The sequence below is a fragment of the Macaca mulatta genome, chromosome 6 (assembly GCF_049350105.2).
Source record: "Macaca mulatta isolate MMU2019108-1 chromosome 6, T2T-MMU8v2.0, whole genome shotgun sequence".
In the NCBI taxonomy this organism is placed as follows: Eukaryota; Metazoa; Chordata; class Mammalia; order Primates; family Cercopithecidae; genus Macaca; species Macaca mulatta.
This window is the reverse complement of record NC_133411.1, coordinates 147,787,710-147,804,453: the sequence shown is the minus strand read 5'-3', so window position 1 is coordinate 147,804,453 and position 16,744 is coordinate 147,787,710. Positions and strand designations below refer to the sequence as shown.

General features: G+C 48.7%; 1 protein-coding gene and 1 long non-coding RNA gene across 43 annotated transcripts in view; one reads left to right on the top strand and one right to left on the bottom strand.

Moving 5' to 3' along the window:
- Positions 1 to 3,008: 3,008 nt before the first annotated feature.
- The window catches only part of CTNNA1 (catenin alpha 1), a 176,981-nt gene continuing 163,245 nt past the window's right edge, over positions 3,009 to 16,744 (bottom strand). For 39 of the 42 annotated variants that reach the window (XM_078003644.1, XM_078003643.1, XM_078003653.1 and 36 more), the window contains 7 exons: positions 13,204 to 13,404; positions 12,489 to 12,640; positions 8,549 to 8,659; positions 7,287 to 7,468; positions 7,014 to 7,119; positions 5,285 to 5,419; positions 3,017 to 4,218 (listed from right to left, as the gene is read on the bottom strand). In XM_078003644.1, the coding sequence (XP_077859770.1) occupies positions 3,931 to 4,218; positions 5,285 to 5,419; positions 7,014 to 7,119; positions 7,287 to 7,468; positions 8,549 to 8,659; positions 12,489 to 12,640; positions 13,204 to 13,404 (1,175 nt within the window). In that variant the 3' untranslated portion in view covers positions 3,017 to 3,930. 42 annotated transcript variants of the gene reach the window in all.
- Positions 4,049 to 8,822, top strand: LOC114679025 (uncharacterized). The gene is made up of 2 exons (XR_003730735.2): positions 4,049 to 4,278; positions 7,629 to 8,822. It is a non-coding gene; the product is annotated as an uncharacterized LOC114679025 (long non-coding RNA).

Here is a 16,744-nt window from a genome sequence, read left to right as displayed (position 1 = left end):
GAAGGTGTGACAGGAAGGGAGTGGACACTGGCATCACTGTTACTCAGAGGGCTCAGGAGGGATGGCCCAAAGCTGGGGGCCCTCGAGGAAGTGCGTCTCGAAGCCAGGTGGTGGAGCCGGCCACTTGCTGCCATGTGACTTCACCTCCCCAAGTCACTTCCTCAGCTGTGCAACTGGAGGTGCAGCAATGGCCCTGACACCTTCGGTTGCACAGACGAAATGGGGTGACGAGGGTAAAGGCTAGACACAGGCTCTGAAGTGCCCAGCACATGGCAGCTCCTTCTCTCTTGCTTCCGTGGGGAGGTGGCCTTGTCCTGGGAGAAGGGTGGAAGAGGTTGGGGCTGGAAGCTGTGAGGATGAAGGCTGCAGAGTGAACTGTGTTCTTTGAAGGTGTTGCACAGGAGCCACGGGAACCCCTGCAGGACGCTGAGCAGGCAGGGACCCAGAACAGAGCCATCCTGGGAGAGGCGTGGGTGCCGCTAGCCACAGGAGAGCAGGAGCTGTGTGCTGAATGCAGGGAGTAGGGAGCAGGTCTGAGGGGCCACCAAGGCACGGTGACAGGCTTGGGAGGCACAGTGGGGTGGAGGGATCTGGGACTCGGCTTTGGTCCTTGGCTCTGCTCCCCCAACCTTCCTCTGGAGAGGCATCAACAGGACTGCTGAGAGCAGGGGCCCATCCTGGATGAGAAATCTCCGGATGCAGAGGGGAGGCAGTCCCCTTTGCAGATGGCACAGGGGCAGGAGTGAGCACACCGGAGGCTGCAGGAGGCCCCAGAGGCCCCGCACGCACGCAGAGGCAGGTCCCCTCCTGCTTGGCCCAGTTCTGTCGTGGTCTGTGAGGTGAGAGGAGGGGTCAGGACTTCGGGACAGGGTCTCTGCACCTCAGACTTGGCTCTCCAGGCCCCTAGCACCTTCTCATTTGCCAGCGTTTTCCAACACTTTGACGGGTTGGTTTAAATCAATAATGGTCCTCATTGGTCAACTACTGTCTATCAAGCACATGCCAGGCCCTGTGCCTCTGAGGAGGATGAGCAGAGCCAACACTGGCTGTTTCCCAAAGGTCAGTCCAGTGAGGGCTGCTTTCTCATTGTGGCACAAGGCAAGACTTTAAGAGATACATAAACGGATGGTCTTTTTTTGTTTTGCTTTTTAAGAGAGACAAGGTTTTGCCATGTTGCCCAGGCAGGTCCCGAACTCCTGGGCTCAAGCGATCCTCCCACCTCAGCCTTCCCAAGTGCTGGGTCTACAGGCATGAGCCACCACACTTGGCCTGTCGGAGTCCTTTTTGGTAAGGTGACTTGATGAGACAGGAAGGAAATGCTAAAACCAGCACAGGGTGTCCTAGGGGCAAGTGCATTCCAGGCCAGGAACCATAGGCGTGAAGGCTGAGGCAGGATGTGCTCGGCATGTTCAAGAACTTCAGGGACACCAGGGACAGATGCAGGATGGCAGAGAATGGTGAGAGAAGAGGCCAGAGCCAGCAAGAGGCCTTTAAGACTCTGGCTTTTACCGAGGGACATGGAAGCCGCTGGAAGGTCTGAGGTCGGAATGACCTGAGCTAACCTGTCTTAAGGGGCTACTTGGCTGTGGCAGACACTGGCAGGGAGGCTGGCTGTGGCCCCCACCGCCGGGCACTGGCAACCTCGTCCTTTCCTTCCACAGTGGACCAGCCTTGGTCTGTGTGTCCTGCAGAATACAGACGTGATGGGGAATCACTCTCCATATTAGGTTTTAAGGGAACACCGTGGCTTCCATCTGGCCGCCACTCGCAGATCACTGCTCTGGGGAAGCCAGCTACCACCAAGCTGTGAGCTGCCTGTGGAACGCGCCGTGCGGCGTGGAACTGAGGCCTTCTGTCAATAGCCACGCAAGTGAGCCTGGAAGCAAATCCTCGCCACGTCAAGCCCTCAGAGACGGCAGCCTTAGCTGGCATCTTGGCCACTTCATGAGACCCCAAGTCAGAACCATCCAGCTGAGCTGCTCCCAGATTCTTGACCTTCAGGAGCCATGCGAGGTCGCTTTAGCTGCAACTTGCTACACAGCAGTAACAGCAGGATGGCTTAGGCCAGGCGATGACAGGTAAATTATCCATACGTTTTAAAGGTCAGAATTTTGATTTCTTGTCACTAGAAGCCCATTGCACTATAGACCCACCTAAGAATTTTGATTTTTAGGCATTTGGCAAGAGGGAAGAGGGAAAGGGCAGTGACGTGGGGAAACCGGTATGGAGGGTATGGGGATGGGCGGTGGGGAGTAGGTGGCAAGCAGTTTGGACAGGTCAAGTCTGAGATTCATTAGACATCCGAATGGAGCATGAGGCGGCAGTCAGTTATAAAAGGCAGGCTCTGGGGAGAAGTCGGCATTTGTATGTCTTTACATGTGAGATTCTGCCTGAGCTCAGGAGGGTGGGCACAGACACAACCTCTCAGCCCCAGGAAAGGAGCCCCCAGTAAGGCAGGCAGAACCTGAGTGGGGTGTCCTGGAAGCCGAGTTAGCAGCATTCAGGAGTCCTTGTCCTCCTCCTCCTCCCCGCCACGCCCCCAGGCAGCTTGCATGATGAGGTCTGAAGACCATTGCCAGTGTCACTGGCAGTGGAAGGCAGTCGCCCTGACGAGGGGAGGTGGAGGGAGCAAGGCGACAGCCGGTTGGAAGTGAGAAAGGATCATGGGGTTCAGGGGTTTTCATCTCGAAGGCCGCTATCATCATAGGTGTGTGTGTGCTGACAGGAAGGACACAGGAGAGGGGACATTCATAATGAAGACGGGATGCCTCCGAGGTTGACATGAACCTCAAGGAATGGACATGTCAACTCCCAAGGTGGGGGTGCAGGGTGGGGCACTCAATAGGACAAGGGGCATGGCCCTCCCTGATGGGCTGGCATGAGCCGTGCAGCCTAGAGCCACAGCCTCCCTTCCGGGCATCCCCATCCTGGAAGAGAGGGACACCGGGAGGGCCCAGAGCACCACAGATGCTGTGAGCACTTGAAGGAAGAGATGACGACTTTGGCCTCTTGGATGTTGTGGTTTCATAGTGGACTTTATTGGGAAAAGTTAGTGTAAAAAACATTCAAAATTTGTAAAATTTATATAAGATGGTAAGTTATGCCTTGTAGTTACAGTAATCACTATAGTAATCACAAATAAGGTAAAGTCTAAATTACTGCCTTAGCACACACTATTTTGTCAGGTTTTTCTGCTGCAAGCCCAAGGTGGGAAACACTGCAATTATTAGAAGTGAGCCCAGTGATGAATTTGCATTTGAAGCTGGAAGAAAGAGAAAAGTGTGTTCTGATTACGACACTGTAGCCTAAAAAAAGCAACTTTATTAATGACCTGCAGCAGCGTACATTAGTAATTGTAACCATGCATTTAAATTCTCATTTCATGTCATAAAGAGAGTAATCAGTTTTCTTCATGAAACATTACGTTTTACTGAGTTTGTTCCTCTAAAGACCTTTCTGAGAACATTCCTTCTCCAGGGACTGCTTCCTGAGATGCCCAGGTTGCTTACCACAGGTCATCTTTGGTCATTTAAAAGCAGTCAAGCTGTCTGGACTGCACCCTCTCAACTGAGGTTGAGCCAAATTCCCTTCTCTTAAACCCTAATGCCGCCCTCACTAAGAGAATGGGCATCTCGGCTTGCTCAAAGCATTACTAACAAGCTAATGTGGGATTCTCTTTGGTTATGGAATTTTTACTTTTATTTAAGCATATAAAAAAATACAGCTAGAAGTAGGCTCCTGCATTCTAAAAGCATTTTTAATCAACTTAAACTATGTTCTTGGAAAATTCACCACCTGGACTGGTTCACAGTCTGCCCATTTCCCTGTGGAATCTGACATCAGTGTAGTATTTAGCAAATTCATTTGAGTGACAAACAGTGACTGATCTTCAGGAGCCCTGAGGGGTGGGGGCAGCTGGCCTGGGCAGACTTAGATACTGTCCATGGCTTTGAACTCGCTGAGGGCCTGCACCGGGTTCACATGCTTCTTCTGAGATGCCCGTTTAATCTTGGTCTGCGTCTCATCCTGTTTCTCTCTCTTCACCAAGGGCTTTTTCTCTGGTGCCTTCATCTTCCATGACACAGCAGGAAGGTTGAGGGAAGCCATACCCTGCGACTTTTGGTATTTGGTAGAGGCGACGTAGGATGCTTTCACTGTCTGCACCACAGCATTCATCAAGTTCTTGGCTGCCTGGATCAGGGACATGGCGCTGTCCACCTACAAGGCAGACAAGGGTGGTGAGAAGCACAGGCCTGACCTCCAGCATCGTGGACACAGGTGGGCTGTGCCTGAAGGGGGGCCCCCTACTCCTCTGCAAGACCAGGGCCTGGGCAGGTGGCAGAGGATTGGGCAGCAGCCTGTTGCTGAGGAACACCCTCAACAGTTGCTCTTACCTAAATAGCCTGGAAGCGCCTGCCCTCAGACCCTTTGAAGAAGACATGAGGCAGCCTCGCTTTGCTCACCCCCACCCCCCAGCAAGTGTTTATTCACTCAAAGCGGAAGCCACTGTGAGTGATCCCAGAGCTATAAGTACGTGGGGGAGGAGAAGCAGGAATCGAGACAGGGACGTTTATGGCAAAGCAGATGAGCAAATGGTCTCAATATGTTCAATATAAGAAGTGTTTCTTTTAAAGGAAATTTAATGGGATTAAAAGAAGCCACGGAGGCTCGCTGGACCCCAGTCCACTCAGCAAACCTCTTTCCCCTGCCCTAGGTGAGAAAGGCCTCAGAACTGTGACCTGATAAAAAGAAAGAGATGCTACCCAAGCGCTCTGAGGGGTGAAGGGCTTTCGAGAAAGCATCCTATCTATGTCTACTCTTAATTCCTCTCTGGGGGAAGAAAAGGAAGTTTTGTTTTATTTTGAGACAGAGTCTTGCCCTGTCACCCAGACTGGAGTGCAGTGGTGCCATCTCGGCTCACTGCAACCTCTGTCTCCCAGGCTTAAGCAATTCTTGTGTCTCAGCCTCCCAAGTAGCTGGGACTTACAAGCACCTGCCACCACGCCCGGTCCCAAGGAAGATTTTTAAAAATTTGTTCCCAGTGAGTGGCCAGCAAAGGGGAGGAGGCCAGCCTTTCAGCCCTTGCAGTGGCCCACACGTGTCACAGTTCTACAGGGAACAGATGATGGACAGACCTTGGTCTCCGGAGGCTGGGACAGGACTTGGGGTTTCTGCTCAGCACACTTTCCCAGGGCAGGTGTGTATGTGGATAGGAAGTGACTTTCATTTCTGACAAGGGTCAGCACGTTCCCACTGGCCCTCTTTTTTCTCAGCTAATGCTTACCCCAGAGACAACGAGCTCCCCGCCGAGATTCTGCACCTCGGCCTTGACCTTGCTGCAGATGTTGAGCTGGTGGCAGTAGAGGGCGATGCGTTGCAGGTAGGCCAGCAGGTCCTGCTTGCAAGCTGAGTCCGGGCACTGAAGGGAGAGCACGCTTAGCACCGAGCACCCTGGCCTGGACCAAGCACCTCCCACCCCATGGGTGTTTCTTAAAGGTTCAGGGTGGCACTCACATGCTTCCTGTCCTCTTGCTGGAGCAAAATCACCCAATTACCTGAGGCAGTCACAGCCCTTGCCTACACTCTGCTTGGGGATGGAGGCAGGTTATCTGATGGAAGTCGTTCATGGGACCCTGGCTGTGCCGCACGGCACTGGTTGTACAGCCAAGGCCTTCTGAGCCTCCCGCTGACTTCCCTTCTGTGACAGCAGGGAAACCACTCTGGCCAAGGATCCCCTCACCCCACATGGCAGGGTGGAGGCCTGTGCCCCTCAAGGTGAGAACAAGCCGGCTCAGCAAGTAGGAGCCTGGCTATGGAGAAAAGTCCAGATGTTTTGAGCTAAGTAAACAAATAGCTCTTCTGCTCAGATGCACTTTGCGTTATTAAGGCCTGATGACAAAAGCCACTCACTGCAGGCTGAGGTGGAGGATAAATGAGTAAAGAAAGCAAGAAAAAAAGCAGTCAGGGATGGTCAAAGAGAAAAGGGTGGCCCCTGCCCAGTTCCTGTCTCCCCCCATATCTCAGGGTTTTAGAGGCTCCCAGATTAGGACCAGCCTAGAAAGCTTTACCCAAAGGAAGAAACAGAGCACCTCTTAAGTGTTCATAGCAAGCAAAGTACACCACAGAGAGTGGTATGAACTGAAACCCTGCAGACCATACTGGAGATGAGCTGTATTCTAAGTAGTCATGGAAGCAGGGCAGCCATGTGATTTGCATTTTCAGATGACAGTATTGGCAGCTGGATGCAGAAGGAAGTGGAGAGAGGAAAGAATAGGAAATCAGGAGTAGCCGCAGTAGTCCAAGTGGCTATGGAGCTCTGCAGACAGGACAAGACTGGTTTGTGTTGAGATACATTTGGCTAATGGAAGCAATAGGCCCTATTACCGATTGTGTGGGAGTCAAGGATGCCTTTACAATCTTTGGCTTGAGTAAAGAGGGACGTCTCACACATCCTGTGGCCTAGATGAGGCTGAGAGTTTTGATATTTCAGGGAAGATGGTGGGGAGGTTTGTTAACTACAGAGAAAAACTATAACTGAGAAAGAGCCTCTCTTGATCAGGCTTAAAACACCAAATCAAACATATTGTACATTTCCAGGTGATATGAACCATATTTTTGTACCTATCACAGTGTGAGGGAATAGGGGGATGACGGCAGGGTGACTAAGAGCCACAGTGCTGAGGATGAAGAAACCTGGCCCCATCTGGGCACACCATCCTTCCACAGCACTGGCCACATGGCTTCTGGCTGCCCTCAGCCCCTGCCCAGAGAGGGAACTGAGACATAATAGACAACAGCAGAGGTTAATTTGGCTACAAGTGACGGAAGATTCCAGGACATCCACATCTGCTCTAGAGAATCCTTACGAATCTATGCTGGGATTAATAAGAACCATTTTTAGAGATGGGTGGCAAAAGTGCTGTGGCCCATGAAACTTACCCTGAATGGACCAGGCTGGGCTGCCTGAGTCCCAGAAGGAGCTTGGAGACCCACCTGGCAGGTCTGTCACTTACGTGATTTGCGATGGTGCGGCCAAGCCTGTCCATCCTGGATCCTGCCTCAGCAATTTTCTTGGCAGCACTGATGACATCTGATGTATTTTTGAGTGGTCCTTTACCTCTGAGAAGAGAGAACAAGGATCATTGTATGCGAAGCCCCTCACAGTTGGAGATGAGTAGAAAACAGATGTCCACAAAGCCCCATGGCCTGGGCTGTCTAAGCCGCTGTGCAGGTGACCTAAAGAAAGTGGCCCCTGTGCAGCCTGGTGGGGCCAGGGTGCTGCTCACCGGGTGAAGTCAGTCATCTCCATCATAATCATGCACATCTGCTTGGCCAGCACAATGATGTCATTGCCACTGTCATCCCATTTGGACACTTCAGCATCCAGCTTGCTCTTTTCTTCCTGGAAGCTGGCCACCTGTTCCGCAATCTTCGCTTTTTGCTCCTGGGGAAGCTGAGCCATGATCGCCTGTGATCAGAAGCACAAAGAGCTCTTACATAAAAAGAATATGAAGTTCTCAGAGTGCATTAGCCAAGAATATTTCCAACAGGCAATCTATGGCATAGGTAGGATAATGCTTTAACAGATTTCATTTTGCCTAAAGGGCTATTTCTCTCATTTTTTGCAGACACTTACAGCAGCCTGAATTTCCGACCCACTTTCGAGCACAAGTTTTAGTGTGGAAGCAAACAGCGAGGGGTGGAAGGCTAATGCGGAAGCTTTGGAATCACAACTGTGCAGGGACAGAACCTGCTTTTTAATTCTTTAATATAAGACAAGAAATGAGAGAAAGGGTTGATGAAAGTGTGGAACCCTTTCCCTGGTGGACATTTCCAGCTATTCAAGGTGAACTGAAAGTGGCTTCAGAATGTACACCTGAAGAAAGAGGGCTGAGCACTAAGGCCATACTCGAGCAGCACCTGGAGGCCTGCTGCCCACCTCCAGCCCACAGACCTGCGGCTGAAGCTCCTCCCTCTCAGCTTCCCAAAGTGCTCAGGACATAAGGCAGCGATGTGCTCGCTGTTCATGACAGATTTCCAAGGGAGTGAAATCAAAGACTCCTTAGAAATATTTCTTGGCATCCTCCCCAAAACATAAATGCTATTGATTGAAGATTTAATGACTCAAATGAATGCAATGGCTCTGACTGGCTTTCTTGAATGTACCACTGTTATTTTTTTAAACCCATGAATAATTAAATAGTTCATACCCATGGCATCACTGAGATGGCTAAAGGCAGCAATCTTTTTCAAATTTCACGATCCTTTCAACAAACACTGCATTGACTAAATTTCAGCCCTTTCCTGACCCAGGGCTCTATCGTAAACCAAAGCCCCAGGGCACTGCAGAGGAGGCCCAGGACCTGGTCTGTCTCTAGCTGAGGAGGCTACAAGTGACTAGCAGGTGCCACAACTTAGTTTAACTTCAGTCTACTGCCAGAGAGAGAGAAATGGTGTTCTGAATACTGAGGGTGTTTTCCTGGAAACAAGAAAGGGGACAGGGAAGGTGGCAGCACAAGCTGAACTGCCCCACAGAGCGCTTCCTTACCCGGGCACTCTGGCCAGCTATCAGCTGATCGTCTTCTGTCTGGACGCTTGTCCTACTTCTGACATCGAAATCTTCTGTCTCAAAGTCAGAGTCATCCAACTCCTCAGGGGTCTGCCACCAAGACAGAGATCACAAGTCAGACACATCTCTGGGTCACAGGCCACCAGCCCCCAGCCACCCTGAGCCTCTTGGCCAGGTGCACGGAGGCCCAGAATTCTGGATTTTAATGTGCAGTGTTCTGAACAGTATGATGAATAAAGTCACAATCACTCAGCATTTGTCTCGAGCCTCTGCTTCACTGCTGCACGCGCTGGGCTGCCTGGCCCACAGCAGGCCTGCGCTGGCTTCACTGTGTGTGGGGCTCAATGGCTATCACTGAGTCAATTCACTATTTCTTTATAAGACATAAGGTTGTTTTTTTTCCTTTGAGACAGAGTCTCGCTCTGTCACCCAGGCTGGAGTGCAGTGGCGTGATCTTGGAATCAATGCAACCTCCATCTCCCGGGTTCAAGTGATTCACCTGCCTCAGCCTCCGAGTGGCTGGGATTAGAGGCAACACGCCACCACGTCCGGCTAATTTTTGTATTTTTAGTAGAGACGGGATTCCACCATGCTGGCCAGGCTGCTCTTGAACTTCTGACCTCAGGTGATCCACCCCTGCCTTGGGCTCCCAAAATGCTGGGTGGGATTACAGGCGTGAACCACCGTGCCCGGCGACATAAGGTTTTTACTTCCTAATTTACTTCCCCAACACCTGTATTTTAAAGACAAAGATGAGAACTGTCCTGGATAGAAAAGGTACTGACTTAAAAATAGAGGTGTTTTGTATAGTATTAAGCAGATTTGTTTAACTTTCCTACTTTATGACAAAAAGAAAATTAAATAACTGAGCCTTCTGTTAGGGTACCAAGGCTGCTTGGAGGAGTAAAAATAGGCAATTTTAAAGTATTCTTTTGACTTTCATCAAAAGAAAAGAAGGGAGAATATGACAGGTAAGGGCTGAGTAAATACCCAAGGGACTGATTACTCGTCCTAGCTCTTTGCTTTAATTATGAAATAAAATTCTTATTTTGTACCAACTACCAGCCTCTCATGATTAGCTACTGACTTGAAACATAATGTTGTCCTCTGGCAGTTATCAGTAAGGGGGCAGCAGGCAGAACAGCTGGGGTTGGCGCTCGGCCCAGCCGGCTGGCCTGTGACAGGAGGGCAGTGAGGCGAGTCCCTCATCTGTACCAGGATCTAGTCCAAGCGCAGCCCAAGGACTTGCTGTGAGGTTCAAACAAGAAGATATGCAAGAAACATTCCGGAGCCACCAAGAGCGTGCTGCGCAAAGGCTGGGCCTGTCCCTTGATGAGGTAAGGAGTGGATGCTCACTCAGGTGGCACCAGACAGCATGTCCGCGTGAGGTCCTGGAGGCCGACGGACTTGGTGACACAAAACACAATGCCAGCACTGACGGTTTTAACACTGCAGTCACACATGCCTTCGGGACTGGCATGCAATCAGTTAAGGGGCTTTTCAAAGGACCACCTCCTAACATCATCTCTGCCTTCCCAGGACCCCATCGCAGACCCAAGAACCGTTCTTGCCAAGAAAACCGAGTACTCTCATTCATTCATTCATTCATTCATTCATTCATTCATTCATTCTCTCTCTGCCAAGCATTCTGGGCCCTAGAGATACAAAGTGACAGACAGATAAAAATTCCTCTCATGCCTATTCTAATGGAAGAAATGGCAACAAAGTAAGCAAATGAATTATATGACACATCAAAAGTGGCCAGTGTATAAAGAAAGCAGAGAGGAATAAAGCGAGGTTTTAACTCCATGCGGGTGTTAGGAAAAGTCTGATGAGAAGGTGCTCTCGAGGGGGTAGGCGGGGCGGGCGGCAGCATTGAGGCTGTGGGGAAGGGGCGTTGGCCCAGGGAACTGCGTGAATAGCAAGGAGGCCACAGAAGGGGGGCTTAGCTCACTGCCCCTATGTCACCGGCTTGCCTGGAACCCCATGAGCACAAGGGGAGATCAGCAGGAGATGAGGTTGGAGAAGTGACAGGTTCTAGTCCTAGAAAGCCTTGTAGGCCAGCATAAAGAATGACGTGGCTGCCTGTAGAGAGGATGGCACAGAGGATAGCATGATCTGACTGAAGCTTAGAGAAATCGCTCTGGCTGCCCTGTGGCTCATGAGACTGTAGGCACCCAGGATTGGAACGGGGAACCAGCTGAGTGGCACCTGCATGAACCCGGGTGAGAGGTGCTGGCGGCTTGGACGAGGGTGAGAACATGTTCAGGTTCTCTACTGTGAAGGGAGAGCCAAAAGAATTCACAGATAAAGCGGATGTGGGGTATGGGACAAAAGGGAAATAAAAGATCCGAGGTCTGCGCATGAGCAAGGGAAGACGGAGTCACTATCAACATGTGCTGCCTGGGTGGAGCAAGTGAGAGGGAGGAGGCAAGGTGCACAGGCAAGTGTGGAACTTAGGAGAGTCGGCCTCTAGACAGGACTCTGAAGAGGCCAAGGACTTCCCAGCAGGCCACACCCATGTTTCACAGGCTGAGGAGATGGGGAGAAACCAGCCAAGGAGACTGAGTAGGGGTGTGGGTCAAGATATTTTTTCCCCCTTAAAAATGGGAGAAATCATCATAGGCTTGGGGAAAGGTACAGAAGGCAGGGGGTGAAGAAGCTGGGACCCCAGTACAAGGACATGCAAGGGACGGCCTCGGCCAGAAGCACCAACAGCAATGCCCATAGTCCTAGGAGGAAGGCAGAGCACACAGGCATGGATGCAGCGGGGTGGCCGTACTAACTGCCTCAGTATCCTCAATGAAATCGGCAAGAGGGCCAAATAGCACAGGGGCACAGGTGTGGGTGGGTGGACGGGCACCTGTTGCAGGGCAGCAAGGGCCCACAAATGGCCGCGGCTTCTGCGGCTCCGTCGGCATGGCTGTGGCCATCTGCACTGTGCTCAGGAGAGCAGGATCTTGCTAAGACTGCACCTTGCAAGGCAAGTGTAAGGAAACAGCTGGGCAGAGGAGTGAGAATATTCAACTATGGACTCAAAGCTGAAAAAAGACTGAACCAAGGACACAAGGGGCTGAGTGAGTGTCAAACAGGGAGGACCAACTGACTGAAGACCCCACAGTGGACTCAAAAGGCTCGCTGGGAGTTGCAGGACTCAAGGGCGCAACCTCAACAATAGAACCGGGCTGCTGGGAATGACAAAGACAATGGCAGGCAGTGACAAAAGCTGAGGTACGGCTATGGCCACGAGGCTGAGGTGGAGGAGGACAAGACATCAAGAAACTGAGATGCCCAGGGGCTGGAAGGATAATTCTTGAATGAAGACAGGAATAGTGTCAGAGAGCAGGACGGTAAGCCGGGAGCTCAACCACAGATGCCGCAGAGGCCCGTTTCTCCTCTGCCCTTGCTACAGGCCCTCCAGGCATTCTGGCTATGGGGAAAGGGGTTCAGCACTTGGCCATGAGCCTAGGAGCATCACCTGGGGCCACTTCTCCCCGCAACACCCTGGGGTTCCATCATCCTGTCTGCCTGCAGCCTCTCCGAAGAGAGGGGCACTCCATGTGAACAGTAACTTGAATCTGCATTACGAAAAGACTTCCTTCTCTGATACTAGCTTGAGAACCATTATTTTCTATAATTTCCTGCCTAACTCAAACTGAAGCCTCATGTTGTAGAGACTGTTTATCCTAAATTAAATCGTCAACTCAGGCTAGCTCCTCTTCTTGGCCCAAGTTTGGGCTCTAACTTGCAACTAACAGTCATTTTAGACAACATAATTAAATATATCTCATTCTAACAGATTTTAGATTCATGGTTTTAATATACTGCTACCGCATCTGCCGAGTTCTAGAATGACGCATTGCTCAAGTTTAGCAAATGATAAGAAAGAAGCTGTTAAGTCTGAAATGCAGTTACTCACCCTTATCATCAGCACTGCTTTCCTGATGTCCCGGATACCATCATATACCAGGCGGGAGGCATCGATAAACTCATTCTCATCCATTGGCTGGGCAGGGTCCGAGCTGAGGGCTTCCACGGCCGCCTCTACTTGCTCAGTAAAACGTGGCATGACTGTGGAGAAAGGGGCACAGCAGATGTCCTGGTATGCAGGCAGCATCATTCCCCTGACCCTCCCTGAATCACTCAGCTAGACAGAAAGAGGTGAGGCTTATGATGAAGAGCCTCTGCTTCTATCTATGTGAGGAGTATTTATGGTTGAAATAAATGCAGTATTTTACAACAACTCAACAACTCAAATCATCTTTTTCTCTGCAACAGAGGGATTGGATGGTTGAGGGATTGGATGGTTGAGAACTTGGAAGTGAGACTAACTTGAAGCCTTGCTTAAGAATAGGACCTCAGGTTAATAGTTTAACCTGAGGTTAAACTCAGAAATTCATCTTAAATAGTGTGTTTAGAATTAGTCCCATGATTACTCATGAGATACACATGAAGAAAATATGCTTGTGAGGCCTGAATTTGGCTATGACCAACTTCTCAGGAGCCCAATGTGCCATGAGACCAAATCTGAGTTCCCGACTCCTCCTTCCTCACCACAGGGCTGGGCTAATCGGGTGGCCTGCCCTACTCAGGTTGCAGTGTGTGCGAGCACTGAAAAGCTAGAGTTCCCGTACCTGTGTTGGAGAGAAGCTTAGTGGCTTCCAGAACCTTCTCTGTGTAGACTCCAGGCTCATAGTTGTCCATCTCTGAGGTGACTACGTGAATGACCCGGGCTGCCCGGCCTCGAATTGCACCAGCTGTGCGGTCCAGGCCATCCACATCCTTCTCCTGGAGAGCAATGACACATTTGTTCACATCTTCCAAAATGTGATTCTCTGGAGAACAAGCAAAAAGCTGAATGAGGAAGGAGGCCTTCTATGAGAAGGTGGCAACTGTAAGCTGGCATCTATCATTTATTGTTTGCTTGGTGCCAGCCACAGTGCTGAAAGCTTTACATATATTTCATTGGAGAGACCAGTGACTAGTGACAGAGACAGAAACTAAACCTGTTATCACCCTCAAGAATAACAATCTTCATTCCAGGCTTTAAAAATAAAACAAAATAAAACAAAAAACAGGAGACATGCCCATCTTTGAGACACAGTTGTTCTGTAAGCCTGGCAGAAAATCACAGAAGCATCAATAACTTCTCTTCCTCTAGCTTCACTGACCCTGTGTCCCAAATAAAGGAAAGGCTAAATTAGAACAAAAGTCCACTGTCCGCTCTCCCTCTCCCTCCAGGAGATGCTGATGATATTCAGACAATCTACCAAGAAGCCAGTACAGCCCAGGGATAGGAGAAGGTGCTGGAAAGCAGGTTGAAGCCTTCTCTAGAGGAGCCTGAGGCATGAGATGAACTATTTAATAACCCTCTTCATGGTACACAGATGGGCTTATTGTGATATTTGAAGGGTCCCTAGAGGTGAAAACCCCTGACTCCTATGAAGCTGATGGGTGGCTCCTAACAGTCACACAGCTGAATTTGGGCAAAACACCACAACTATTTTTCCTCAAAGGAAAAAGCCTGACACTATACATTTTTAGGAACCCCACCACAAAGAGTTTGCTCAAACTCATCTATAATAACAACGTGGAAGCAAACCAAGAGAAGAGTGGATAAGTGAATTATGGGAACTATGCAGCCATTAAAGTGCATATCTGGAGGCTGAGGCAGGAGGATGGCTTGAACCCAGGAGGCAGAGGTTGCAGTAAGCCGAGATTACGCCGCTGCACTCCAGCCTGGGCAACAGAGTGAGACTCCGTCTCAAAAACAAAAACCAAAACAAACAAAAAATACCTTTCCAGAGAAGGCCAGGAAATAGTAAGAATTCTTATTAGAGAAGGGAAAACTAGATTACTGCAATATAGTTAAGACCATATTTTGATCTCTATTAATTACAGATTATGAGACTTGCCAGGGTTTATACCAATGAACTAATGAAAGAGTAAACATATTAAACTTCTAACATAAACACATTTTAAGAGGGACATTTAAACCAATTACAAGAATAAACGGATTTGGAGCCCATCACAAGCATTTCTGAAGTATATAAACTCTAATAATTCAAACTAAAAAATGTACTGAGCAGGCCAACCATACAAGGTCTTGGGTTAAAAATTGTTGCTTTTACTGGATCTAACACGATACCATTAAGATGAAACTTGCATTGCTAAGGAAAAGAAAGGAATAAAATGGAAAGTGTGTTGATAACAAAACTAAGAACCAATATTTTCTCATATCATTGATTTTAAGACTCATCCCTGTTTCAGAATCAATGAAGTATGGCATTCCTTCCCGTTCATTAAACAAAGTGACCCAAACTTCTACCAAGGATTTTTTAACCTTTGTCTAGATACATCTATTTTTTTTTTTTTTTTAAATCCATCTAGACTTTCTTGAATTCATCCTGGCCTTCTTCTAGATGAACCTAAACCAGGAAAGGGTACGCCATTTTTTAGAGTAACATTCCCCACTTCAGGAAGCTGAACAAAGTAATATTCTCTACCCTCATGAAACACTTGTCTCTAGGAAAGCCCCAGCCTCGCTGAGGCTGCCGCCCAGGACAGAGCACCCAGCCTCCTCTCCACAACTGAACCTGATGCGGGGAGGTGCGAGTCCACTGTTTAACGGAGGGGGACAGGCTGTGCCCACACTAACTGAAACCATAAATCATTTTAGCTAAGGAAACAGCATAGGTCCACTATGAGTAGATACACAAATCTGTACCCATGAACAGCTGTCCAACACATGATTTATAGGTGTGCTTCTAATAGAAAAAAATCATACACACACACACACCAGTCCATATAAAATATGGACAACTATATGTAAATGAATATAAAAGGAATTATATTATGGACACTATTGTATCTTTTTCACTTGAAAACCTTTCTAGGTATGGCCCTACAGATCTACCTCATCCATTTTAATGGCTGCATAGTACCCTACTGAAGAGATGGAGGGGCTATAATTCACTTATTCAATCTTCCCTTAGACATTCTGGTTGAAGAAAACATCCCTCTACAGGTATTTTGGCAAACATTTGCGACACTCCCCTAGAGAAAATGTCTAGCAATGAGATCGCTGAGTTAAAAGGTATATATGTTTAAAGTAGAAGTATGGTACCTAATTGCCCTCCAGGAACGATGCCGATTGGCATTCTCCATAAGAGATGTCAGAACTTCAGTCTACAATGTGTAGCGATAGAGCCTCTTCTTTGTACCCTCTGCCCTGGGTATCTTTATAGCAAGCAGCGTATGCAGGGCTGCTGCACACAAAGAAAATGAAAACGATGTTTCATACTTTATGTAGAGGATTTACCCTGTGACATGAACTATTCTGAGGGCTTGCCATGTAAACTCTATGTAGTAGGCTTAAAAAGGAAAAAAAAAAATCACCGGCCAGGTGATTTCTGATTACATGGTGGCTCATGCCTGTAATCCCAGCACTTTGGGAGGCTGAGACGGACAGATCACAAGGTCAGGAGATCGGGACCATTCTGGCCAACATGGTAAAACCCCATCTCTACTGAAAATACAGAAATTAGGTGGGTGTGGTGGCAGGTGCCTGTAATCCCAGCTACTCAGGAGGCTGAGGCAGGAGAATCGCTTGAACCCGGGAGGTGGAGACTGCAGTGAGCCAAGATCACGCCACTGCAGTCCAGCCTGGCAACAGAGTGAGACTCCGTCTCAAAAAAAAAAAAATCACCACTAATCTAACTTCACCACTTCCTCCAAAGACAGAAACTCTGTCTATAGTTTAGCATTTCTGCTATTAAACACAAAACCAACATTTAGGTACAGTAATCTTTCTATTTAATGACCTCCCAATCAGACCAAATATTTTGGACACACTGACACTTAATGAAGGAGAGTGCAAATTACCACTCCAAGTGTTGCTCCAAAGCATTTAATGCATTATATTGTTTCTAAGAGCATTTAGTAAAAAATTTAATAAACCCAATTACAGCTTCTCTAAACAATCACTTGCATCTTCAAAAAAAGGGAGCCAAAACTGCAACATGTAAGCAGAGTGAGAGAATGGAAATCAATAACATTTCCATGGAAAATGTTTATCAAATACAATCCAAGTGAAATTCAAAGAGTCTCTATCACTTTGATGAATTTCAAACCACTCTCCTTAAGGGATTGGTCAATATAAATATATTCTTGGTT